Source organism: Oncorhynchus mykiss, chromosome 6 (assembly GCF_013265735.2).
Source record: "Oncorhynchus mykiss isolate Arlee chromosome 6, USDA_OmykA_1.1, whole genome shotgun sequence".
NCBI classification, from domain to species: Eukaryota; Metazoa; Chordata; class Actinopteri; order Salmoniformes; family Salmonidae; genus Oncorhynchus; species Oncorhynchus mykiss.
In genome coordinates this window covers 21426646-21453735 of record NC_048570.1, presented here as the reverse complement: position 1 = coordinate 21453735, position 27090 = coordinate 21426646, and the positions used below count along the sequence as shown (strand labels likewise).

The following is a 27090-nucleotide window of genomic DNA, read 5'->3' as shown; positions in this document are numbered from 1 at the left end:
ACACTAGAGAATGGGATGAGTGTGACTGAACTCCAAGCTGTCTTAGGCAGATGCCCAAGAGGAAGTGGAGGTGACACATTAATGGGCTTTACAGGAAATGCCATAGCATTGGGATGAAACTTCCTGTGTCATGTCACTCTCCAGTTTCTCAATCACATTCTTAAGAAATTATTTATATAAAAAAATATTTAATGTTAAAATCATGTCAGGCATAGAACAATCTAGTTTACTTGCATACTGTGCACCTTTTTGTGTATGGGGACAACAAGCACTTATTGTTGAATTTCCTTGAGTTTGACTGACTCTGCTGCTATTATCTTTAAAGAATGTCAGTTTTCCTATTTTTTTTCCTTATCATTTGTCATCATTCCTGTTGTATGGCATCAAATTAGGGCAAGCTAGTGTGAACACTTGGGTAGTTTAGTTATACAAATATATTTGTGAGATTAAGCTGATTTTAGTCCATATAATTTGAATTGATTTGTAGTGTGTTATACTATATCTGGATAGACTGAATTGTAAATGTGGATTATGCCACAGAAACTGGAGTAGCAGTAGAACTGGTCCTGGTTTCCTAAAAGCATGTTAAGTTCGTTAAAACCATAGGATCCTAACGATGAACTTAGCCTTAACATGCTTTTGGGGAAAAAGGGCCCTGGGCTGTAGATCCTATACTTCACCATCATTCCTGTAAATAACTATATTGAATGTTATGATGTACACTTTCACTCATTCTATTGAGACCAAACTCAACATCTTAAGTGTGAAATGTAGTTTTCTTCCCTATTTCAATGTTCAGCTCTCCCCTCCTTTAGTGTTGTTTCACTTGTGCCTTCAACGTTGCTCTGGACAACATTATGAAACTCTTTGGACATATTCATGTTTTGTTATTGAAATGTACATAGTTGATGTGAATAGTTGTGCAAAGATGTGTATTTGTTACATAATCATGGTGTGATTTTGAATTAAGGAATGTCATTTTCCAACTGTCCAACCATTTGCTGGGTATACTTCCATAACTCTCACTGTGTATAGACTTACAGTATATATCATGAAACTAAGGGCTCTGCTTCCGATCCCTTTTTCACATCTCTGATCAGTTAATATACTGCTGCTCATTTCTGATTCCTTTTTTAAAAATCCTTCAGCTGGATCCTAAACTTTTCTACACCAAAGATATCCTAGTTATTAAAACAACTGGAATCTGGAATTATTCTACATTCATCATTCTGTTAAGAATGACAATAAGCCATTTCCCTATTTTATAACAATGTAAATTAAATGCTATTGGGAGATTTTGATACAGCATCTGAAGTCAGCTGCTGCCTGATCTCTGCTAACCAAGGTCAGAGATATTGTCATGGTTAAGGGCTGGATTCAATCCGTATCGTGGAAGATCCGTCTTATAGCACGATAGAAATTTAAAGGCAATGTTACCACATTCGTGGCGACCGCATTCACGTAAACGCTGCATGTCGGCTCAATCACAAATGACCTTTACATTTTAGCACGAATCTGCCACGATATGGATTAAATCCAGCTGCTCTGACTCACTCAGCCCACAAGCTGTGGAGAACTTTTATTTCAAACCACTAATACCATATGAAATAAGCCTACCCAACTGGAACCTCAAGGGAAAATAAGGCCTAGATTCAATCAGATTGTGTTAACCGGCGCTAGCTGATGTTTTGGCATGTCCGAGGTGTCAAATTGGTGAGCAGCTGCCTTGATCATTCACAAAGCCACACCCGTCCTACTCCTGTTAGAAATTCAGACCGAGAAAGTGTAGGCTATAAAGAAACACTCCAATTGAAAATCATTCAACAAAATTAGGATTTTTAGCAGCCTAATGGAGGTGTAGATTACATCTCACATGCCCGTGTTTCAACTTGTAAACAAGGCTGTATGGGCTTTCACTTAATGCGACGTCCGATTTAGGCAATGCCAGGAGCCGCTTGTGGATTTGACAGCTCTAGTGCAGTTCCACCTGACACCACCAAAACAACACCTATGCTGATGTCGAAAGCGGATCTGATTTAATCATTTTTATTGCAATATTGTAGACATTTGCAATCAATATCAAATTGGTGAGAATCTGCATTTCAATGAAACTATGCGCCTGTGTCATTTGCAATACTGTGTATTTTGGGGTACCTTGTTATGACCCTGCAACATCAGTGACTCAGCTGGAAAGTAGTACACCCATGTCGACTGAACTGTTTTTCAACTTGGGAATGAATATGCTAAACCAAGAGCTGGGGGCTAATGGGACCAGTGTTTGGTTCTGGGTCTACAAAACTGTCTAAATCATGAACTTACAAAATGTGCCACAATGTCACTTGGTTTACAATAAAACTATGGACCTGCTTTAAATTTGTATAAATGTCAAGATTAAAATACTTTATTGAACAACCTTTTACAACTGTCAATCATTAAAATCCACGTTGAAGGCATTTCCTCTCCTCCATTTTCACCCACTGAGCGATGGTGTCGGACTCCATCTTACGGGCCTTTATAACTGATGCCGGATCAGCATCATTGGCCTCTCTGGGAAATAACATTAGCATTGAAATGCAGCCATTCCCATGTGGTGATACTGTATAAGAGACTAATATTATAGCACAAATAATTGTATACTGTGTGAATTTACAGTAGTTGAGTGGAAGAAAGTCAAGTGAAATTTCTAATCATAAGTTCTCTCACCTCAGGTCCAAATGGTGAGCCCCCTCTGAGATGTTGATTGCAATCAGTGATGAGCTCAAGGACTTTCTCACCTACAGAACATTAATCTTACAAGTGAGACAGACTGAATGTATCACTGGTTATGTATAGACAGGCAGCCAATTATGATAATTGTTTCCACTTATTGGTCTTTTGACCAATCAGATAAGAAAAAGATCTGATGTGATTGGTCAAAAGACCAACTAGTGGCAAAAATATCAGAATTAGGCTGCCTGTGTAAACACAGCCACTGATGAATAGCATTTAAAATGTGAGGGTTTAGAAAAGTAGCACTCAAATACATTTGATTCAGATTAGAGGTCGACTGATGATTTTTCAACGCCGATACCGATTATTGGAGGACCAAAAAAGTCTATACCGATTAAAATCTGCCAATTTTTTTATTTTATTTATAATAATGACAATTACAACAATACTGAATTAACACATTAACATAATATAATACATCAATTTAGCCTCAACTAAATAATGCAAAAACAAAGTGTTGGCGAAGAAAGTAATATGTGCCATGTAAAAAAGCTAACGTTTAAGTTCCTTGCTCAGAACATGAGAAAGTTGGTGGTTACTTTTAACATGAGACTTCAATATTCCAAGGTAAGAGGTTTTGGGTTGAAGTTAATATAGTATTTATAGGACTATTTGTATTTCATATACCTTTGACTATTGAATGTTCTTATAGGCACTATAGTATTGCCAGTGTAACAGTATAGCTTCCGTCCCCCTGGGCTCGAACCAGGAACACATCGACAACAGCCACACTCGAAGCATCGTTACTCATCGCTCCACTAAAGCCGCGGCCCTTGCAGCGCAAGCGGAATAACTGCTCCAAATCTAAAAGCAAGTGACGTTTGAAACGGTATTAGCGCACACCCAGCTAACTAGCTAGCCATTTCACATTGGTTACACCAGCCATTAGGCTGATAGGCTTGAAGTCATAAACAGCGCTGTGCTTGTGAAGAGCTGCTGACAAAACGCACGAAAGTTCTGTTTGAATGAATGATTACGGGCCTGCTGCTGCTCAGTCAGACTGCTCTATCAAATCAGACTTAATTATAACATAACACACAGATATACGAGCCTTTGGTCATTCATATGGTCGAATCCGGAAACTATCATTTCGAAAACAAAACGTTTATTATTTCAGTGAAATACGGAACCATTCGGTATTTTATCTAACGGGTGGCATCCCTAAGTCTAAATATTCTTGTTACATTGTACAACCTTCAATGTTATGTCATAATTACATAAAATTCTCGCAAATTAGTTCGCAGGCAGCCCAAACTGTTGCATATACCCTGACTGCTAAACTGGATTAGTAGTTATAACTAGTGATTATGATTGATTGTTTTTTATAAGATAAGTTTAATGCTAGCTAGCAATTTACCTTGGCTTCTACTGCATTTGCGTAACAGGCAGGCTACTCGTGGAGTGCAATGGTTAGAGCGTTGGACTAGTTAACTGTACGGTTGCAAGATTGAATCCCCTGAGCTGACAAGGTGAAAATCTGTCGTTCTGCCCCTGAACAGGGCAGTTAACCCACCGTTCCTAGGCCGTCATTGAAAATAAGAATGTGTTCTTAACTGACTTGCCTAGTTAAATAAAGGTTTTAATGACAGTTAAATAAAGGTTTTAATCGGCGCCCAAAAATACCGATTTCCGATTGTTATGAAAACTTGAAATCGGTCCTAATTAAATCGGCCATTCCGATTAATCGGTCGACCTATAATTCAGATCTTACCCCTCCATTTGCCCATGGGTCCAGATCTCCATTGGAGAAAATGATGTTGCTGGCCGTGGAGAGGGCTGATCGAGACAACCAGAAACATAAAGAACAAAACATCACTGAGGAAACTATGGAAATATCAAGCAGAGAAGGGTGGCCCTAGAGAGAAGTGGCCCTGTATGGCTACATTGATAGAGCTTGTAATGCCAGGATTGTATGGTTTGATTCCCGCTGGGGCCACTCATACAACAAATGTATGCATGCATAATTAAGTCACTTTGGATAAAAGCATCTGCTAAATGGTAATAAGGGTTCAAGAAACAAGCCCTGTGTACTGTATGGGAATTTCAGATGAGCAGAGCAGCACACTAACAAAGTCAATTATTTAAGGTGTACATAGTTAGCATCTGTAGCTGTGGTGATTAGGGGGGCAGCTCTTACCATCACCCCAAAACTGGGTTTTGAGCCAGCCAGGTCGGGGGATCACCCCCCAGCGCTTGGAGCAGTATTGTTCCCTCTGTTTCTCAGTGAAGGGCATAAGAGGGAACATGTCACTTACATTGTTGCTCTCAAAGCACATCTCAATCTCTGTGCAGGCCTGAAAGAGAAGACATCAGTCTTTGTGAAAACATTTCCAGAATTATTCCATTTTCAGTAGCTCTGCTTAGTTTTCCAACTTGATGAGCAAAGAACAAATGGTAATAGCTTGGTGATGTATTCTGTACCTGGTAGTCCCAGGCCAGGCTATTGAAGCCCAGTCCACAGCCAGTTGGGTCAGCACATTCCACATACAGCGTGTAGAGGTCAAAGCAGGTCAGATCTCCTGTAGAGTTGTACACTATTCCTGTAGATTTGGCATTACATCAACAACATATTACAACATGCCAGTTGCTGGTAGACCTAACATTGCATCTTCATATGGAAATGTGAGCACCTGCTATACAGAGCATCAATAATAAAGGGATTTCTGGGTTGATTGGGTACATGGTTTATAATGATTCTGCCTGAGGAGCAGCTGGGGGATGTGTAGGTGGAGCACCCTCTAGTGGAAACTGATAAGAAATGCCTCAATGATACAAAAGTCAACTGGCAGAACCCCAGGACTCATGGAGAACTCACTGGGCAGCACTCTCGCCTACTTACCTGCAGTGTCTTTTAGGGCATGCAGCAAATCAGCTCCACCCAACATGGTGTCACAAGCCACCTACAAGCACATAGTTCTCTTCTTAGTTCATCACAAACATAGTATGGGTTGAACAACATAGAAGAGGTGAAATCCCAGAGTTGTTATCTGTGAGCAACAGTACCTTGACTGGGTTGGCAGGCATGCTACCCATGAAGTGGGTGCTGTAGGGGTAGTCCAGCATGGCCATGAGTGTGAAGGCATTACGTAAGAGCCCATTCAGCTGGTGGATGTCCTTATATGAGGATGGAGTCTTGCACAGGGAGAACGCTGACTGGATACGGCCATAGTCTGATGTCGGACAAACATGCAAAGGAGACGACAAGCATTACTGTAATGATGGAAAATCACAGTGCTTTTACAGTGACATACAACCCTATACGTATCAGTGATGACAGTAATACTTTGTAAAGGCACATTCAAATGATGAACCCATTTCTACGGAGGCTTATCAAATTCTATTTGTTACATGTGCCAAATACAACAGGTGTAGTAGTCCTTACAGTGAAATGCTCACTTACAAGCGCTTAACCAACAATGCAGTTAAGAAAAATGTGTGTTAAGTAAAACATAAGAAATAAAAATAAAAGTAACAAATCATTTCAAGAGCAGCAGTAAAATAACAATAGCCCATCTAAAGCATATTAAGTCGTGCCACAGAAAAGCTAGCTTTTCAGCAGCGCAGGTAGAGACACTTCAGGCTGAGGAGTGAGTTTCACAGATCCCTTATTTGCTACACATGCAGACTTTACCTTCTATTTGAGCCAAGTCTTGCAGCCTCTGGAACGCCCCTCTTACAGCATCCCTACACTCTGGGGCATAGTTCTCAAAATCCTACACACACACACACACACCATTTGGTAATGTTAACAGAGAACTGTAAAAATCAAGCATGTAGAAAATGCAGAAAACCTAGAACGTTGGTCACTACAATCAAGGGACAAAATAGACCAGCTAATGTGAGACTATCTATTGTAAATCTGAACTTACGGATGTGACATCCTGGAAAAACTGTTTTGATTCCCCCATCCCTGCAGTAGACAGGATGGGAGCGCTGGCAGCCAGAGCCCCTGCTACAATGTTTGGGTACCTCAGTCTCATGTAGACTGACAACATTCCTCCATAACTGAAGGCAAGAGAGAGAAGACAACCTTTGTATGAGAGACTGGCCTCTTATCTCTACTGAAGTTGATGATGTCATTGTCTCATTGAGATTCTGTCTGATACTTTGGATAGAACAGAATTGGGAATTAATTGGATATGTAAAGAAAATATTATGCCTTCATTGTGGGAAAAGACATTTGGAACCACAATTATTTTTTATCTAAAAGCATAGAGTTTGCTTTGTAACATTTTTCATGAAACAAATTGGAACTTGCATTTAGCTACAAATAATAAAAATGACAGATTTCAGATCACTGAAACCAATACTGAAATCATTCAATAGACATTTGGTTTCCAATTGCCTGTAATAAAGCTCTTACCTTCCACCAAAGACAATGACTGGACATGCGGAGGCTCCTAGCTGCTGTTTCAGTTCTGTGATCATGATAGCATAGTCTGCTAGGGCCTGTTCTACCGTCAGTAACCCAACCTCTGGGATGTTGAACGAGTCCTGGCCAAATGGGAGTGATTTGCCATAGTATCTCTGTGGAGAGAAAAGTGGAACATGAATCAAACATTCAAGGTAACTGTATGCATCATGTTATAGCTAAAAGCTCTACTTGAGTGTTTGACTGATCTGAGCCTAGTGTCGGTCTCCATAAAGAGTCTCAAAGTAGGAGTGCTGATCTAGGATCTGTCCATACAACATTATCCTAGATCAGCAATCCTACTGAGACACTTTGTGGATACGAGGCCAGCCTATTTCTGTGATACGGTTGAGTAACTTCCCCAGTTCTGTCATGATCACAAGCTTCAACATGAACATGTGACACATTATGGCCTCTTCTTACATGCTCAGCAAATATGACTAGGGCTCTTTGCTGTGCTGCCAGCTCTGTGATGAATCCAGAGTTCAGGGCAAACTCCCAGATGTCTCCCTCATTTCCCGTGTAGAAGAAGATGGGTCCAGAACCTCTCTTCCAGTACTCATCTAGAAGGACACAGAGTATGGCAACAGTCAAAAGTGAGCATGCAAGTTGGACTGAATAAGAGAGACCAGCACAAAGTGTGCAAAATAGCAATAGCAATGGATGTTCACCTGTGATTAGGTACCGTTGCTCATAGGTTCCATTGCCCATACTGTTGAAGTTGAAGTGGTCCATTATTTGGGGAAAGTATTTCTCTTTAAACTGGGGTTTTGGGTCAGTGCTGTACCCATGATTCTTGACCTAAAAATAATGTAAAAGCATGAAATGTTCAGAGAAACAAACCTAATATGCCTATAATGTAACATCTGAGATCATAAACATGCTAGAGTGAATTAAATATCAGCAGTCTCTCTAGTCTTAGCCATTATGAACTGTCTTAGCCATAACTATGAACACGTGTACTACGAATATAATTTGGTAACTATGAACATCGTTTAAGAAATGCAATGGTTGCTCTTGCATAACATAACTATAGTTAGCTAGACATACTACCAGCCATGAAACAGACATGAGTAAACCCCAGTAACAGTGAACACTTGAACGTCTGGGTAAAAATATTACCTGAAAACGGCTGTGTGTAAGCCCCTGCGTCTCAGAGTAGAGGGAGAGCAAGACAACAACGCAAATAAAACCCCAATTTGTCATATTCAAAAGGCTGTTGGTGAAAGCCAAATAACTGTTTCGAAATGTTAATTGTATAAATCACATGACATAGCTTCCTCACAGCTGAGTTTGTTTATTGACCTCTGAACCCAGGCAACGTTTTGGCCATGTGCATAGTGGAAGTTGTAGTTCTTTCAATCGACTCAGCTGTGAAGTCCTAAAAGACACTAGAGGGGAAAGACTACTAAATATTGTTGGTAAAGGCATCGCATTATGGAATCTAGAGCATCAGCTTCTCATGGGGAATAAAATACAATATAACTGTTGACTAATTTGTCCAGATAGATAGATAAATTAGATGTTCATGTTGGTGGTAAAAAGTCTAATCTTTAAGACAGTGTAAATGTCTTCATAATGAATACAACTGTAATTCATTAGATATTAATATTGAGTATGAAAACTCTACTAATAACATTCAATATCAAGTTGGAGGCATGTCTTGATTGTTTCTCTCTCTCTCTCGCTTGCTCTCTCTCTCTCACACACACACAAACGCACACACATGTACTCTTACTCTCGCTCACTTTTTGTTTCTCTGTATCAGATATCATCACCTGAGTTTAATTGTACTTGTATGGTTGCTGAGTCCATATTGTTCAACTACAACAGACTGGATTTTGTAGACCAAACTGATATCTTGAAATTAAGAACTGTAAGACTTTGTATACTTTACAAGATGGGGCTACTAACTCCAGTCAATTGATATTCAGACAGCAAAGACCACGGAAGACAAGTTGAAATGAAGACACGCATTGGTATCTTTTATTATATAAAGTTTTTTTTTTTTTTTTACAGATTGACAGTCAGGTAGTGGAAGAAAAATAAATTTTATGCAAATTGAAACTTTGCAGGAAGGTAACATTTTATCGCAGATACTACAGCCGTGGGTTTGAATGAAACAAATTGAGAACTTATACCATTCACAGCATCTCACAAAGCATCAGGCGAGAGGACACACTATAGAAACAGGACACCCCACAGTCTTCCTTTTTACATCGAGTAAAAAAAATCATCCAACATTCATCCAAATAATAATCTGTGGATTATTCTGTATCACAGAAACAGTCAATAAATAATAATTGTAGAACTCCACAATATTTCTGTTATTATTTATCTGTAAGGGCTTAAAACATCTCTTATATGTATGTTGTTTGTATGAACCTTTCAGATCTCTTCCTCAGTGATACAGTGTAAAATATATGTTTAGTATGTTTTACTGTGGATCATTGTGAAACCTCTTAACCAAGTGGAATTCTTAAGACTTAAGATTTCTGAAACAAAATCCTGCTTACAAAGGAAATGCATATTCATATTTACATTGAAACAAAACCAGCCAAAGGCTCAAACAATTGGAGGGAAATAATCATTTAGAATAACATCTTGACCATTTCTTGAACGACTAAAATTAACAAGGGACACATAGACTCAAGCCTGTTCTATTAACTGTCAATCTCCAAGTTGGCGTTATACTGTACATTACCTTACCATTCCCCCAACACATGTAAACGCAGCGCCACACAGACACATACAGACAATCCAATCAAGAGGCTTATGCTGCATTGATCCAAGAACTACTTATAACTCTAGTACTTTATTTAGCAGATTCTTGCTTTTGGTCAGAGGACCTGTTTGAAATGTGAACATGGAAACTGCGTACTGTAATAAGATCATTTATTCATACAGCATCCCTGACCACAGCTGAGAAAAATACAACTATTTTTTATGACCGTTTGCTCTGTCAGCAAATAAATGCAATGTTCTTGAATATTTAACAACACTCAAAACACAAATTGAAATAACACTGGATTTAAGATTTAAAAAATATAAACAAGAGTTTGATGAAAAATCTGGCGAAAATGAAAAGGCAAAATTTCTAAACAAATAAATACCCAGTGTACATCTGAATAACTCAGTATACTGCAGACAAAAGCACTACATATAAAAATAAACAAAGCTACAGTATCCCTACAAGTTTCACCTCTGCCCCGACTATGGCCTGACACCTTGGATCCCACATTTCTGTAAGCAGGCGGAAGAAAAGGAATAAATAAGACATGAATAAATAATAAGTGAAGGAATAAAACATAGGAAATTCTTACTGTTAGTACAAAAGCATATAAAAAGAGCTTTGGGTCAAATCAGTCCATAGCTCTGTCTTTTTGTTTTGTTTTCTCAAGAGTGCCTTTTCATACAAAAATATCCATCAGTCCATTTGGCAAAGCAATGCAAACTCTCTACTTGAACTGGTCGGGGATATGTCCCATCTGAGACTGCATGCTGCTGGTTGGTGGACTTGAGATGCCCTCCGACCAGTCAGACATGTTAGAATGCGGGGATGAGCTGGACCATTGGTCGGGAGACCCGGGGGAGGGGGTCAGAAAGGGGTGGTCGGGGACTTGTAGCTGGTGGTTGGGGGTGTTGTCCATGGGGCCGGAGTAGCTGTGCTGGGAGGGAGGGGTGAGGTACTGGGTGCTGGGCAGGTTCTGGCTCATGATCTGGGTCTCCTGGGGCAGGATGGTGTGGATGGGTATGGAGCCCTGGTTCCCTGTGCCCTGCTGGATCTCTGAGCCACTCAGCTCGGTGCTGATGAAGTTCTGGTTGCTGGCATGGCCACTGCTGCCGGTGCTAGAGTTCTGGTGCTGAAGCTGGATGCTCTGTTGCTGCTGTTGGAGCTGTTGTTGTAGGTTCTGTTGGTGCTGCATCTGCATCTGCTGTTGGACCTGCTGCATGGGGTGCGGCTGCGAGGCCAACCGGGTGTTCTGCAGGCCCTGGTAGCTCAACATCTGGGACAGGCTGGTGGTGGGAAGCCCGGTGTGGAGAGAGGTCATCATGCCGTGCTGCCCGCCTCCCTGGTGCAGACTGCCCTGCCCCCCGACAGGACCAACCCTCATTTGGTTGAACTGTCCGGACTGGCCCATGCTGGCGTGCATCCTGGAGAGCCAATCACACTGGCCATTCATGCCCACAGAGCCGTTGGAGCCTGACAACGGAAGGTGAGTGAGACGGGGCGGAAGCGGGTCAAACTGCATGCGCGCTAGCTCCTGCTTGTTGGGCATGCCCATGTGGTTGACCCCCATATGGTCGGACATCCCCTGGAGGTGGTTGAGTGACATGGACGGGGACTGCTGGAAGGGGGAGGTCATCATGGAAGGGGACGCCACGTCAGAGATATACCCGTGTGGAGACTCCAGGGAGTCCACGGGGGACAGAACAGCTGAGCTGTCCAACAGACCTCCTCCCTTCCCATCCTGGGAGGTTTTCTTCTTGTTCTTCATGTCCTTGCCGTCCTTGTAGCCGATGCCCTTGGCGCTGTGCTTGCGGGCCTTCTTGCTCTGGACTAAGGGCTTCATGCTGCCCAAGTAGCTGTTGGGGGAGCAGAGAGAGGGCGACAGAGTGGTGCCCATGGAGCCTCCATGGCCGTGGCTGTGCATGGGCGGGCTGCGGACCAGGTTGTACTCGTCCATGAGACGGACAATGTCATGGTGCATCCTCTCTTGCGCTATGTCTCGGGGCAGCCGGTCCATGTGATCAGTTATCTCGCGGTTGGCAAAGTGCTCCAGCAGGACCTTGGCCGTCTCGTAGCTTCCTTCCCTGGCAGCAAGGAACAGAGGGGTCTCCTCCTGAGGCAGACACACAGACACACAGAGAGAAATGTGTTTACAGTGGACCACAGATAGACAGCTCTCTCTTGCTAAAGATATTGTATCTCAGTGACAATAACCTGTATGAATAAAGCTTAAATGTTAAAGGAATGTAGCTTACAGAAATATTGTTTTATATTATGTTCCATCAGGCAGCAAAGATTCCTTACCTTGTTGTTCTGCATGTCCTTGTTGGCTCCATTCTTCAGTAGTACGGTAGCTGCTTCAACGTTGTTCACTGCTGCTGCCCAGTGCAGAGCAGATTTGCCTGGTGAGAGCGAGGCAGGCAGAAAAACACGTTCAGTACACAACCCATGCCTGTCTAAAATGACCTAAAGAAACCTGACTATAACAATTTTCAACCTCCACGTTATTTCTAAGTAAGAAAACATTTTGTAAAAGGACATGGACTTTATCTTATCTTCTGCCCATTTCCAATGACAAATTCCTTGTTTGATTTTAATTCATGGATTGAATGTACTTCACCTCTAGCTCTGATTGAAAGAATACGATGAGGCCATGAAGCCCATAGAGATTCAGCATTGAGATATGAGCCCTACCAAAGTCATCGATAGCGTTGACGTCAGCATGGCAGTTGATGAGCTCCTCCACCATGCCCTCCACTGCCAGGCGAGCTGCCAGGATCAGAGGGGTGGTGCCATCGTGCATGCGGGCATCCAGGTCTGTGGCACGATTCCGGATCAAAATCTACAAAAAGATACAATGAGTTGGTTAACCTTGTATGACAGGATTACCCAACTTGAGGCCCGCTGTGGTTTTAATTGGACCAACAAGTTTTCTGAGCAAAAAAATGAAGTCTGTAAAAACACCAGGAAATCAGTGATTTTAATTTTGTTCCCAAGTATTCCCACGCATAATAGAGATAAACATGATCATATACAAATGCAAGGAAATCTTGAAATTATTATGTTTTATTCAAATAATGTATCTGTTTGGGCTTCTTGCTGTCAATTTGCAATCCACAAATTATTAGTAATTATGTTCCGGCCCCCCGACCATCTGCTCTAGAAATCTAGTTGATGATCCCTGTTGTATGAGATTATCTTTAGAGACACTAAGGAAGCAAGGGCACATTACCAATCCAATACAGTTGGTCTCTTTGCTACACAAGAACAAAAATGTATCTGACCCCATACCTGGAAGACACCCTGCGCATCAGCGGCCACGGCAGCATGTAACGGGGTCTTGCCCATGTTGTCCTGGATGTTGGCATCTGCACTGGCCTCCAGAAGACGCTTGGCAGCATCAGAGCGGGCGTAGCGGGCAGCGAGATGAAGGGCGGTCTCCCCTGTGCGGTCTGTCTGACTGTGGAGGTTAGCACCCTGGTAAATGAAATCACTGATCACGTTGGCAGAGGCGTCTTCCTCCTCCTCGCTGTTACCTGTTTCCAGACCTCCACCGCTACAGGAGGCGATCATCAGGGGGGTGAAGCCATCTGGAGGGAGAGGAGGGAGGGAGGGAGAGACCATACTTTAGTACCAGGGGAGTTGACCACACCTCAGCATTGACAGTCCAGTGCACTAGCGCAGGGTCAGCATAAGACAAAACAAAGCAACAAACAAATCGAATGAGGATTTGATGCTTTTGCCTTGGTGAATCATCACAGCTCTCTTTTCGATAACGGATTCTGATCAAGCCAGGCATTGGGGAGCTGCAGGAAGACACAGAGCTTTGGTAAACCTAGGCAGATGGAAAACTGAGCATTATCATCTCTGAGAGGAGGCTCAGACAGTCGACTTGGATGGGTTTCTCCTCTTCAAAAGAATAGCAAGCCCCCAGATCTCACAGATTTGGTTGATTCAGGCTCATTGATTGGTGAAGGAGAGAAACAGTCTGTGTGTTGTGCTCTACTGTTGAAGAGTGCCTTACTTTAGATTTCTTAAACACTCTTCAGGGGGTTTGGCTTTCAATAAAAGCGTGTTCTTTATTTTTGTTCTGTTATTGGTTTTATTAATAAAGCATATGACAAGAAAGACCCATTAATGGTCCAATGATGAATGTAAGCATTAATCTGGAAGGGAGTTTTCCCCTGGGCTCAGGGCTTCTAGCTGCATGCTTTGATCTGGATCCCCTTACCCTGAGGACACAAGGCTTTAGCTACTCCCACACACATGCTCTCTCTGTCTCTCCCCCTTGCTATTGCTCACTCAGATAAGGTGTAAACCAAACAGCTAATATTTGAGGAGGCAGAAAAATACCTTAAAACATGAAGTTAAGACAGTTTTGTTTAACTTCTTTACAAAGCAAGATGTTAGGTAATACAATGAAATAGGAATAACTATGTTAATTACTTAATTGAATGAGTAATTAAAAGTATGAGTTATGCTAATATGTGAATCATTATAAAATAATTGTTTATCTTTTTATCTAAATGTACCCTGCCACTTCCATTGACTCATAATTACGTACACCTCTCATCTTTCTAAATCTACACCAGTATTGATAACTGAAATGTGCTGTTCAAGAAATATTTAGACTTGACCTGTGCACTGCAGCTGGGGCAGAATTCACCAATTCCACATAAACATTTTACAAGTCCTACACACCAGGCAACTGATTAAATGGTACAATATTCTACAAGTTAAATGGTCAAACATTCTGTATTCACCACAAATAGTGTCATTTCATGACATTTAATAATACATGTCAGAAGGGAAATAGGAGGGATATGAAGTTCACCGTTAGAATCAGTCCTAATTTCCCTAACAATGAACCGAGCGGTTGTCTACACACCTGGTCCCCGTACGTTGACGTCCATGCAGTCGTTCTCGATCTCGCCCTGAGGGGGTGTGGGGGCGATGGAGGGGATACGGAGATCAGCCGCGTCCAGGTGCTGCTGGGTCCACTGGCGGTGGTCTGTCTGGCCGTCCAGGTCCAGTATCGCCTGCTCCTCAAACTGCTGGAACCAGATCAGGGGCAGATGGACAGTCAATTAGCTCAAACCGCAACCAAAGCATTTCAGCTCAAAGCTATTTGCAACCTAACGTTTAACTAACCAACTTTTACTTACTAAAATGCTGACATTCAGGACAATAAAACCAAAAACCAACACAAAGGAGACTATGTTTTCTATATCTAAACATTGGTGATTATTAAATTCAAGCTAATTAAATAGCCTATGTAAATGCACAAATATTTAAACAAAAACTTGAATCTAGTGATATTTGAAGACTATTATCAATGATGATAAAGAGAAAATCCCTGACTGAAGATCTTTTCTTATTATTTCTCTATAGGTATTTCTTTATAAATCCATGTTCTACTCTTATTCCCGCCTTTCTCTCCAAATGCCAGTATGTGATGTAGTTAGACTCCTTACCCTAAAGCGCTTGGCGTCCGAAGGCTCCTCTTCTCCCCATTCATTCTGGTTGTCGTCCATCAGTGATATGTCCGAGAGGTTTTTCAGTGGCCTGTGATCAGGGAGAAATCCCATTGAAAATCCTGATACAGCAAAAGTGAGCTAGCTAACTATCCCAGCTGAGCACTCTTCCTCAGTGGTAGTGCACCAACACCGAAATAAAAGCATTGATTGACCCCCCCCCCCAACCCCTATCGCTCCGATAAGTCAATTAATGCACCCGTTACCTATACCTGATGTATTATTATCATTAATGATCCAAACACACCCTGTCCCCCCTCTTTCTCATCGCCAGCTACATCACTCAATCCCATAAACTCTCTTCACCGTTCCACACCCTGCTATGACCAAACCCACGACAAACAAACTGGCAAAACAATGTGGTGGCGCATGGAAACCTGGGACACTTACTTCAATCCCACTGAATCCTCCCCCACCGGCTCCCTCCTCTTCTTCTTGTTGGGCTCACTGATCTTGAAGCCCTCCGGGAACCACAACTGGCCGTGCTCGCGACGACGCTTCCGTGAGGCGACCATCCCCACACCCACGAAAGCCAGGAGGGCCAGCCCAGCCAGGACTGCGTAGATGGGGTAAAGCTCAGATGGAGGCTGGGGGTCAACCTCACCTGGAGGGGGAAAGGACAACATAGTAAGGGGGACAGCGGCGCAGCCTGAGAACCCAGCCAGCCAGGCAGGCAGGCGCTGGGTTGGTCTGAGGAGGACTGATAGTCCAGCTCCTCTAGTCTAGAAAAACCCCTCCTGGAGCCCAGTATTCCACGGCCAGAGCTACAACAGGAATGATGAGCGCCGTTTGTAAAACAAGGTTGTTCCTATTCTGTAATAATCAGAATTGCTAACCACTTTTCATCAAATAGAGCTAGAGATAAAAAAAAAAAATCTAAAACCACCACCACCTCCTCTCCCCTCTCAGCCCAGGGTACCAGGAGACAACTCTACCATTTCTTCTTTAAGGGGAAAAAAAGGGAGGGATTAATGAACTTCAAATTACTGCACGCGCTTTAAGCTGTAAAGACTAAGGATTTATTAGGATTTTCAAGATAACAAAGACTCCCAACTTCTAGCACACTCCCGATCAATTTTTCTTCTCTTTTTTTTTACTAACGATTTTGAAATGATAAACTCTCCCAACCCAAACCCTTAGAGATGCATAAAGTCCTGGTATTACATTCAGCAAGCTGAAGGTTGCAGCAGCCTTACACTGTGGGATGAAGTGTGTGTGTGTGTGTGTGTGTGTGTGTGTGTGTGTGTGTGTGTGTGTGTGTGTGTGTGTGTGTGTGTGTGTGTGTGTGTGTGTGTGTGTGTGTGTGTGTGTGTGTGTGTGTGTGTGCGTGTGTGTGTGTGTGTGTGTGTGTGTGTGTGTGTGTGTGTTAGAATGGTATGTGGATTGGGTAGGGGGCTGGATGAGTTGATTTACGGCAATTAACCATTTTGGAGCCTGAAGCCATTGGATTTACACACAGACTGTTGCATTGATTGTTTAGTCCATGTGATTCACTAGTACATTTGTTCCATTGTTGAATGAAATACACACTCAAAGAACACCATATCACCCTTTTGTGGTGTTGGAGGGTTAAGACCTAGGGGATGAATACCTTCTGTGTGTGTGTGTGTGTGTGTGTGTGTGTGTGTGTGTGTGTGTGTGTGTGTGTGTGTGTGTGTGTGTGTGTGTGTGTGTGTGTGTGTGTGTGCGTGTGTGTGTGTAGGGCTGAGGTATGATTAAAGGGGCATTAGGGGTGCAAACCTTGGGTGTTGCAGCAGTACCCTGTTAGTGACTGTTAGCATGGAAGAAGATAGAAACTCACTGTGAACAGCCTCTATGATGTAGGGAATATTGAGGTTTCCACTGGAGGCCAGGGCCCCCAGGAAGGCTGCTACATCAGTGGCACTCTGGAAGCACTCTGTGGACTGCTGAAAGCACTGGCGGTTGTCAATCTCCAGGTACACTATGGAGCTGTGGAGGACAGAGTCATATTATACACATTAGACCTGATCTAAAGCCCAGAGATAAGGCTGTTTGAGCACAATAGTTTCAGTTCACAGAACAAGCAGAAGTTCTTAGAAAGCCAGACACTGATATATTTGTTATATAATCATCTATTGTGATGGAAAATTAATGATATGGAAGGCCAGTTTTCTTTCCACAACAAATAGCTTAGTCCTTGCTTGACTTTCACATTTTAGATTCATGACAATGTGAGGTTTGCATGAAAATTCAGCTGAAATCCAGATTCAGAGGATCGTTTCCAGAACATTTCTCTAATCCTTACCCTTTGATCAGCATGGAGTCCAGCTCCCTGCGTCTGCGGCTGTTTTCACTGGCTATAGTATACAGGCTATTCCTCATGGAGCTGAGCATGGTGCCAGGGATCTCTGTCCAACCCACTGAGCGCTTTATGTTGTGTTTGTTCAGCTCCTGCTCACTGCCGTAGTACGGGTAGATCATCATCTCTCCCTTGGAGTCCTGCCGGAACACCACGTTAGTGTGGAGTACGCGGCTCAGCTCGCGCAGGAAGCCAAGCGAGTTGTTCCGGAGCTGGTCGGGCATGATGTGGACCACGATGACCAGGCGGCCCACCGCCAGCTTCTCTGGCATGTTGTTGGCACAGTCCAGACCATCCCACTCACACTCAGCGTTGTTGCAGCCCTGATCACAGTGGCCGTCCGCATAGTGGTCTTTACAGTACTGGTCGTACAGAGGGCTGGAGAGACAAGAGATTAGAGTATCATTCAGTATGACTTTTAATGGAATGTATAATGATGAAAGAAAAGCTTGTATCTCTGCTCAGCCTTTATTCATCCTCTATTCTCTACAGCATTAGCTGAATCAGGTGAGATAGAAGGTCTGGAGCTGAACCCTGCATAGCCAGTAGCTCTCCATGTGGACTGGCCTCCCCTTAGCTACTATTCAGTGTTTAGACCCTGATGACACTCACTTGCACTGGCCCTCCAGGTTCTGACAGTCAAAGCCATCGTAGAGACAGCCGGCGTTGTTGCACTGCTCGTCACACTTCCCGTCGTTGAAGTAGCGCCAGCACTGCAGGGACGACGTGCAGTTCTTCCACGGGTCGTTGAAGTTGAGCGAGCAGTCGCCCCCGTCCCAGCCACATGCGTGGTTGTTACATAAGGTATCACAGAACTTGTTCCCCTTTCTTTCCTCACACTGGGGGATCTCACAGCTCACCTCCACCTCTGGCGGGGGCGTGATGTCACGGCCGAACCCACCCAGGAAGCTGTAGTCCAGGATGTGACATAGCAGGCCGTTGAAGTTGGTGGGGCATACGCAGTGGTAGTATGGAGCTTCTGAGCTGTACTCACAGGTTCCCCCGTTGTAGCAGGGGTTGGTGTTACAGGGGCTGTCTGTAGGGTATTCACACTCTGGCCCTGTGAACGAGGAGGGACAGAGACACTTGGGGCTCTTGTGTCCGGAGATGCAGGTGCCACCATTACGACAGTGGAGACTCCCACAGGAGTGGGCATCGTACTCACAGGTAGAGCCAGTGTAGCCCTGTAGAGGGGAAGGAGAGCAAATGTGTCAATCTAATACTACTAGTACTACTATTACAGTACATTTAATGAATGACAACACAGTGTAATACATCTGCTCAATGTCTTTATATACAGTATGCGTCTTGTATGCAGTATAATATGCCAGCAGCCTTAGTTGTGTGTGAACTTACAGGTGGACACTTGCAGATGAAGCCGTGAGGAGTGTTGCTGGCTACGGCACATGTCCCTCCGTTACGACAGGGTTTGCTCTTACAGCCGTCAAACACTGTGTCACAACGCTGGCCTGTAGGGTCACAGAGAGATATAGTTACATCAAGGACTGAATCCCCGTATCAATAAGCCAATCACAGGTTAACATTTAATTCCATATAGAGTAAATAATTCCAGTTGAAGTCGGAAGATTACATACAATTAGGTTGGAGTCATTAAAACTCATTTTTAAACCACTCAAACTATAGTTTTGTCAAGTCGGTTAGGACATCTACTTTGTAATTTTTCCAACAATTGTTTACAGACAGATTATTTCACTTATAATATCACAATTCCAGTGGGTTATATATACACTAAGTTGACTGTGCCTTAAAACAGTTTGGAAAATTCCAGAAAATTATGTAATGGCTTTAGAAGCTTCTGATTTTAGTCAATCATTTGAGTCAATTGGGGTGTAGCTGTGGATCAATTTCAAGGCCTAACTTCAAACTCAGTGCTTCTTTGCTTGACATCATGGAAAAATCAAAATAAATCATCCAAGACCTCAGAAAAAACATTGTAGACCACAAGTCTGGTTCATACTTGGGAGCAATTTCCAAACGCCTGAAGGTACCACATTCATCTGTACAAACAATGGTACACAAGTATAAACACCATGGGACCACTCAGCCATCCTACCGCTCAGGAAGGAGACGAGTTCTGTCTCCTAGAAATGAACCTATTTTGGTGTGAAAAGTGCAAATCAATCCCAGAACAACAGCAAAGGACCTTGTGAAGATGCTGGAGGAAACAGGTACAAAAGTATCTATATCCACAGTAAAACGAGTCCTATGTCAACATAACCTAAAAGGCAGCTCAGCAAAGAAGAAACCACTGCTCCAAAACCTCCATAAAAAGCTAGACTACGGTTTGCAACTACACATGGGGACAAAGATCATACTTTTTGGAGAAATGTCCTCTGGTCTAATGAAACAAAAATAGAACTGTTTGGCCATAATGACCATCATTATGTTTGGAGGAAAAAGGGGGAGGCTTGCAAGCCGAAGAACACCATCCCAACCGTAAAGCACGGGGGTGGCAGCATCATGTTGTGGGGGTGCTTTGTTGCAGGAGGGACTGGGGCACTTCACAAAATAGACGGCATCATGAGGAGGAAAATTATATGGATATATTGAAGCAACATCTCAAGACATCAGTCAGGAAGTTAAAGCTTGGTCGCAAATGGGTCTTCCAAATGGACAATGGCCCCAAGCATACTTCCAAAGTTGTGGCAAAATGGCTTAAGGACAACAAAGTCAAGGTATTGGAGTGGCCATCACAAAGCCCTGACCTCAATCCTATAGAAAATGTGTGGTCAGAACTGAAAAAGCGTGTGCGACCAAGGAGGCCTACAAACCTGACTCAGTTACACCAGCTCTGTCAGGAGGAATGAGACAAAATTCACCAAACTTATTGTGGGAAGATTGTGGAAGGCTACCCGAAACGTTTGACCCAAGTTAAACAATTTAAAGGCAATGCTACCAAATACGAGTTGAGTGTATGTAAATGTCTGACCCACAGGGAATGTGATGAAAGAAATAAAAGCTGAAATAAATCAGCTGTCAGAGCAGTTTACCGATCACTGCACCTGTACACAGCCCATCGGTAAATATCCCACCCAACTACCTCATCCCCATATTGTTTTTAATTTTGCTCTTTTGCACCCCAGTTTCTCTACTTGCACATCTTCATCGGCGCATCTATCACTCCAGTGTTAATGCTAAATTGTAATTATTTCGCCACTATGGCCTATTGATTGCCTTACCTCCCTAATCTACATTTGTACACACTGTATATAGATTTTTATTTTTCTATTGTGTTATTGACTGTTTTTGTCGCACTCCTTTGCTTTATCTTGGCCAGGTCGCAGTTGTAAATGAGAACTTGTTCTCAACTAGCCTACCCGGTTAAATAAAGGTGAAATAAAATAACTATATAATAAATAAATATACTATTATTCTGACATTTCACATTCTTAAAATAAAGTGTTGATCCTAACTGACCTAAGACAGGGAATTTTTACTAGGATTAAATGTCAGGAATTGTGAAAAACTGAGTTTAAATGTATTTGGCTAAGGTGTATGTAAACTTCCGACCTCATCTCTATCTTCTGGTGCTATATACTATCGAAAAACAGTGACGAGGTGTTATATATATTTTTTTTACTGTTGGGATTTCTCCTGCAAGTCCAATGATTTGTCTCGAAAAAGACAGAAAAATGTCAGACTAAATTAACTTAGTTTGTTCTTGCTTTCCCAAATAAACCCCATGAAATAATTGGAATTGACATGAAACTAAACCCAACCCCACTCCCAAGTCACTCTCCAGCCAACATGTCTGATGGTTATATATGTTACCTGTGTATCCGGTACGGCAATCACAGCGGTAGTTGTTGGTGAGCTGGACGCAGTTGTGTGTACCGCGGGTGTCACATGGGTTGGACAGGCACTCGTTGACGTCCCCCTCACAGCGCTCCCCTACGTAACCGGCGGGACAGATACAGTGGTAACCTCCCACCCTGTCCACACACTTCCCCTTGTTGAAGCACTTGGGCTCGTTGGTGACGGGGTCTGTGAAGGGGTTGCAGTCGTCTATGTTGATCTCACAGTGAACGCCTGCGAGGTAGAGGACGGGCGGGAGAGAGCAGAGGAACAGTCAGCCTCTTCTAAAGCACTCAGCTGGGACACCACCACATGGGATCAAGAAGGATGGATGTACTTACTACCTGTACTTGTTCAATACATCTTTTCATTTACCGTTTCAAAATGTTTCTCTTGTTTGCTTCTATAAAACCTTTTTGGTGACATTCATTTCACCAGTACTTTAGCTGACCAACAAGACACACTCCCTTCATGTCCGGGAGAGAAATCAATCCCATATTTGACAGGGACGAGAGTTTCGGACATGTGCTGGACGCTGTTAAGCCCTAATTAATGAAGTGTGGTGGATTGAGAGCGAGAGCGAGTGAGAGAGAGAGGGCGGAGAGGAACAGTGGAGACCGGGGGGAGAGAGGAATAGATGGAGAGAGAGTGGGAGGCTGGAGAGGAGCACAGAAAGAGGGATATAGAGAAAGAAGGGGGTGGTGTGGAAGAGTGTGTGGAGGTGGGTGGCAGGGCCCTGACCTTGGGTTCCCCTGGGACAGGAGCATTTGTAGGTATTGATCAGGTCAATGCAGGTGCCTCCGTTCTGGCACGGCTGGGAGAAACACTCATTGATCTCATTGGAGCAGTTGGTGCCGACGTATCCCGGCACACACTAGGAGAGGAGAGGGAAAAGATAAATCAATGAGTGACATGAAACAAGGCTGTTTCTGTTTACCTGGTTGTTTTGCCAGTTTTCTGCACAGGACAGCAAATCCTCTTTCATCAGAGATCTACATAAATGAACAGTTTGTGAGTCTGTTAATAAACAACCTTTTGTCATCAGTTTGGATACAGAGTTTGATAGGACTTTTTTTTTTAGAAAGAACACCCACACACTCATTTATTTTCTGACAATGTTTCTACAAGACCATACCAGGAAACACACACTTTTTTGGCCACATGAATCGCTGTTCGGTCTAGGTATCATTTCTACATTAGGCTACATTTGTTATGCATTTCACCCAGCACCTGTGAAAATTGGATTAAATTACATTTGATGTAACTTAATTAGGACAATTCGTACCAATTGGATGTAATGTGCATTAGTGACAGTGCTGTGTTCCTAGTGAGCAGCCTACCTTGCAGGAGTACCCTCCTAGAAAGTCAGTGCAGGTGGCTCCGCTCTGACAGGGGTTGGGGATGCACTCATCCACCTGCTCCTCACAGTAGCTGCCTGTGTAACCTGCCTGGCAGTGGCAGTAGTGGGTGTTCCCCGCATCCAGACACTGGCCTGAGTTACGACACAGAGCAATTACCTCCACACCTGGAGGGCAGAGAGATGGGGAGGGGAAGAGAGGGGAGATCAGTATGTAGTCTGTGTTTTGTTAGTGGTGTGAAATTAATTGCATAGTGATGATTGAGGCTAACACAAACACACACACACGCCTCAAACACACACACACCTCATACATGCAGAAGGACAGACACACAAACATCCTCCTTCACACCCCCAGTGTTACCTCTCTGTTTGGCTGCCACCTCGCAGGAGACGCTTGGCACATCACAGTAGAGCCCTGTCCAGCCAGTCTGGCACTCACAGCTGTAAGTAGTGCCAGTCTGCCAACAGGTGCCCCCGTTCTGACATGGGGACGAGTCACACCAGCGTACCAGATTCTGAGGAGACACACACACCATAGACAGTTAGCTGACAGGGGGACATGTTTCTGTAAGTAAGCATGTACACTGTTGTTTCACAGATACAAACATTACCCACTGGGCACAGACATAAATTCAACATCTATTTCACGTTGGTTCATCGTAATTTCATTGAAATGACATGGAATCAACTTTGATTCAACCAGTGTGTGCCCAGTGGGCTGTAGCTTATAGCTACAGTTATTTATTCCACCTTTATTTAGCCAAGTACATGATCCATAAAAACACATTTTACTTGACAATAACAACATGGTATATAGCCTACAGTTAGTCTACTGTAAAGTCCGCGTGACTGGGCCTATACTGTACCTGGCAGTTGAGTCCAGTGTAGCCCTGGGGACAGATGCACTTGTAGGTGCCATAGCTGTCCTGGCAGGTGCCTCCGTTCAGGCAGGGTCTGGAGTCACACTCGTTGATGTCGTGTTGGCAGTAGCTGCCAGTGAAGCCAGGTGGGCACAGGCAGGTGTAGGTGTTGATGCCGTCCACACACGTCCCACCGTTGAAACAAGAGCTGTTAAACAAAACATCCACAAAGCAATACCAGACGTGTCATTCAAAAACCAAATTAAATTCAATTTAAAACATGGTAAGTCCAATTAGTGAAATGAATTGAGAGTGAATATCCTGGGCTATAATGGGATATTTGAGTCATTCAATTTTCTGCCACAGGGGGCAGAAGTGGACAAGAGAAAGTAGTTTGGAGATGCATTCATCGTTTGTGACAGAGACGCAACAGGCCATGTGAGGATAGAGAAATCCAAACTAAATAGGAATTCAAGCTCCCTTTACCTCTCAGTGCAGTCGGGTGTGTTGTTCTCACAGTGTATCCCACTGAAGCCAGGTGGACAGGTGCAGGTGTAGCTGTTGACACAGTCTGTACAGTTGGCTCCATTCTTACATGGGTTACTGTCACACTCGTTGATGTCCTCCTCACACTTAGTGCCACGGAAACCAAGCAGGCAGGTGCACACAAAGTTGTCCACCTCGTCCCGACAGAAACCTCCATTGCTGCAGGGGTCTATGGGGGAAGAGAGCGGGGAGATAGGTTAGCTTATAACTTAGCAGACTGGCTGCAACTCAATAGTCTTGACTAGCTTCCTTTCCTTATGTTTTACTGACATGAAAGAACATGACAGGATTTATAGAGATGTGGTGGCCTTTCACCTATCAGTCATGAAATAAAAGAGACAGGGGGCCACTTTAGAGTATTGAGACACGACCACTATCTCATTTTAACCTGTTTTTATGATGAAGTCATGAAGATGATAGGAGACTTACTGGGCTTACAGTCGTCAATGTTGGTCTCACAGTTGCGGCCAGCATAACCGGCCTTGCAGCCACAGCGGTAGTTGCCTTTGGTGTTCTCACAGGTGGCCCCATTGAGACAGGGGTTCTTTACACACTCGTTAATGTCCACTTCACAGGTCTGTCCTAGAGAGGGTAGAGGAAAGGAGAGAGTGGAGAGGTTTACTACACAGCACTGAGATCATTTGCCCATTTTCATAATTTTATATAGACATATTTGGTATGATAACATACAGATAACCTAATACAGATAACGTACATATACTGCCTTCAGAATGTATTCATACCCCTTGACTTGTTGCATTTTGTTGTGTTACAGACGGAATTCAAAATGGATTAAATCGATTTTCTTTCACCCATCTACGCACAATACCCCGTAATGACAAAGTGAAAACATGTTTTTAAAAAGTGTTGCAAATTTATAAAAAATGAAATACTGAAATATCTAATCTACATAAGTATTCACACCCCTTAGTCAACACTTTATAGAAGCACCTTTGGCGGCGATTACAGCTCTGCATCTTTTTGGGATTGTACAGTATCTGCCCATTATTATTTTTTAAATTCGTCAAGCTCTGTTAAGTTGATTGTTGATCATTGCTAGACACCCATTTCATGTCTTGACATAGATCTTCAAGCAGATTTAAGTCAAAACTGTGACTAGGCCACTCAGGAACATTCAATGTCGTCTTGGTAAGCAACTCCAGTGTATAATTGGCCTTGTGTTTGAGGTTATTGTCCTCCTGAAATGTGAAATTGTCTCCCAGTATCTGTTACAAAGCAGACTGAACCAGGTTTGCCTCTAGGATTTTGCCTGTGCTTATTGTGCGGTATTGTGGGTTTTTTTATCCTAAAAAACTCCCTAGTCCTTGCCGATGAAAAGTATTCCCATAACATGATGCAGCCACCACCATGTTTGAACATATGAAGAATGTTACTCAGTGATGTGTTGTGTTGGATTTGCACCCAAACATAAAGCATTGTGTTCAGGACATAACATTCATTTCTTTGCCATATTTTTTGCAGTTTTACTTTAGTGCCTTATTGCAAACAGGATGCATGTTTTGGAATATTTTTTATCCTGTACAGGCTTCCTTCTTTTCACTCTGTCATTTAGGTTAGTGATGTGGAGTAACTACAATGTTGTTGATCCATCCACAGGTTTCTCTCATCACAGCCATTAAACTCTGTAAGTGATTTAAAGTCACCATTGGTGTTTTAAAGTCACCATCCCTGAGCAGTTTCCTTCTGAAAAACCGCTCTGGTCTTTGTGGTAGAATCTGTGCTCAAAATTCACTACTCGATTGAAGGACCTTACAGATTGTATGTTGTGTGAGGTACAGAGATGGGGTAGTCATTCAAAAATCCTGTTAACCACTAGTATTGAACTTATTGACTCAAGACATTTCAGCAATTGTTTTTTTGTTGTTGTAATTACCAAGATTTTCTACAAACAAAATTCCACTTTAACATTATGGGGTATTGTGTGTAGATCAGTGACACAAAATCTCAATTGAATACATGTTTTATTCAGGATGTAACACAACAAAATGTGGAAAGGGTAAAGGGCTGGGAAAACTTTCTGAAGGCACTGTACATGCATAGGAATTACATATAATCTACTGTAAATATATTGCTCGCTCACCTTGCCAGCCCTCTGGACACACACAGGAGAAGCTCTCGTAGTCTTCAGACTCCTGACACTCACCTCCGTTCTTGCAGGGCTTGGGGCTGCAGGGTGCCAGCAGGGTCTCACAGTTCTCACCTATCACACACACACACACACACACACACATTTTTAGATAATGGACATGTTCAATATTATTGTTCTCATATTATTATCGTGTCTAATATTATTGTTTTCAGAACCAGAGTATCATAACTGGAAGTAGTGGGTGTCTGGATACTGGATAGATCGCCCTACATAGATAATGCTTTTATTGGACATTTAAATACACACTTCATTCAGGAGGCTTCTTGCCCACAGTGAAAAGGTCTGTGAGTGTTAGAGAGCAGAGCTGTTTGGGCCCACGGAGACATTTCCCTATCTGTCTGTTTCCACGACACCCAGCACGGACAGGAAGCAGGCTGGAGTTTCCTGCTATTGTCAAGGCATTTGCTGTTCTGTGAGACAGGAAGTCTGCAAACAGGAAATGTGACAAGCAGCTGGGCCGTTCAGTTCCCACCCCTCCGTCACACAACCAGAGTCACTATTATTCCAGCTCTCAACGCAGGGTGGAATTTTCCAAAAAGAAAACTCAGGGCATAGATAAAAAGGTTGCCCAAA

At 43.1% G+C, this 27090-nt stretch overlaps 2 protein-coding genes across 4 annotated transcripts in view; both read right to left on the bottom strand.

Moving 5' to 3' along the window:
* Positions 1-361: 361 nt before the first annotated feature.
* Positions 362-8508, bottom strand: dpp7 (dipeptidyl-peptidase 7). 2 transcript variants are annotated; one of them, XM_021605600.2, is made up of 13 exons: positions 8303-8508; positions 7852-7981; positions 7604-7743; positions 7133-7296; positions 6639-6774; positions 6401-6482; positions 5773-5939; positions 5609-5669; positions 5191-5309; positions 4907-5063; positions 4481-4545; positions 2704-2774; positions 362-2547 (listed from the first exon to the last, which is right to left on the bottom strand). In XM_021605600.2, exons 1-13 carry the CDS (start codon positions 8384-8386, stop codon positions 2433-2435), a joined length of 1491 nt encoding a protein of 496 aa, XP_021461275.1. In that variant the 5' UTR covers positions 8387-8508; the 3' UTR covers positions 362-2432. The 2 variants fall into 2 exon arrangements, with proteins under 2 accessions (XP_021461275.1, XP_036835499.1); XM_036979604.1 differs by lacking the exon at positions 362-2547 and having other exon boundaries at positions 2760-2789.
* Positions 8509-9141: 633 nt separating this feature from the next.
* The window catches only part of LOC110525469 (neurogenic locus notch homolog protein 1), a 52724-nt gene continuing 34775 nt past the window's right edge, over positions 9142-27090 (bottom strand). The window contains exons 16-34 of one of the 2 annotated variants that reach the window (XM_036979601.1): positions 26449-26568; positions 24777-24929; positions 24288-24516; positions 23808-24009; positions 23303-23456; positions 22922-23106; positions 22323-22455; positions 21558-21815; positions 19122-19234; positions 18378-18949; positions 17712-18143; positions 17247-17395; positions 15836-16049; positions 15386-15476; positions 14800-14965; positions 13203-13501; positions 12606-12753; positions 12216-12313; positions 9142-12024 (exon numbers count right to left, since the gene is read on the bottom strand). In XM_036979601.1, coding sequence (XP_036835496.1) covers positions 10639-12024; positions 12216-12313; positions 12606-12753; positions 13203-13501; positions 14800-14965; positions 15386-15476; positions 15836-16049; positions 17247-17395; positions 17712-18143; positions 18378-18949; positions 19122-19234; positions 21558-21815; positions 22323-22455; positions 22922-23106; positions 23303-23456; positions 23808-24009; positions 24288-24516; positions 24777-24929; positions 26449-26568 — 5102 coding nt within the window. In that variant the 3' untranslated portion in view covers positions 9142-10638. The remainder of the gene's footprint in view (positions 12025-12215; positions 12314-12605; positions 12754-13202; positions 13502-14799; positions 14966-15385; positions 15477-15835; positions 16050-17246; positions 17396-17711; positions 18144-18377; positions 18950-19121; positions 19235-21557; positions 21816-22322; positions 22456-22921; positions 23107-23302; positions 23457-23807; positions 24010-24287; positions 24517-24776; positions 24930-26448; positions 26569-27090) is intronic. The other variant, XM_036979602.1, reaches the window with a different exon arrangement.

What these genes read in the sequence shown, in the direction of transcription:
- dpp7 (XM_021605600.2), bottom strand. Translation starts at nt 8,386, where the DNA reads ATGACAAATTGGGGTTTTATTTGCGTTGTTGTCTTGCTCTCCCTCTAC. An exon ending in TTACACACAGCCGTTTTCAG is followed by an intron (nt 7,982 to 8,302) that starts GTAATATTTTTA and finishes CATTATTTTTAG; the next exon opens with GTCAAGAATCATGGGTACAG. An exon ending in AGACTTGGCTCAAATAGAAG is followed by an intron (nt 5,940 to 6,400) that starts GTAAAGTCTGCA and finishes GTCCGACATCAG; the next exon opens with ACTATGGCCGTATCCAGTCA.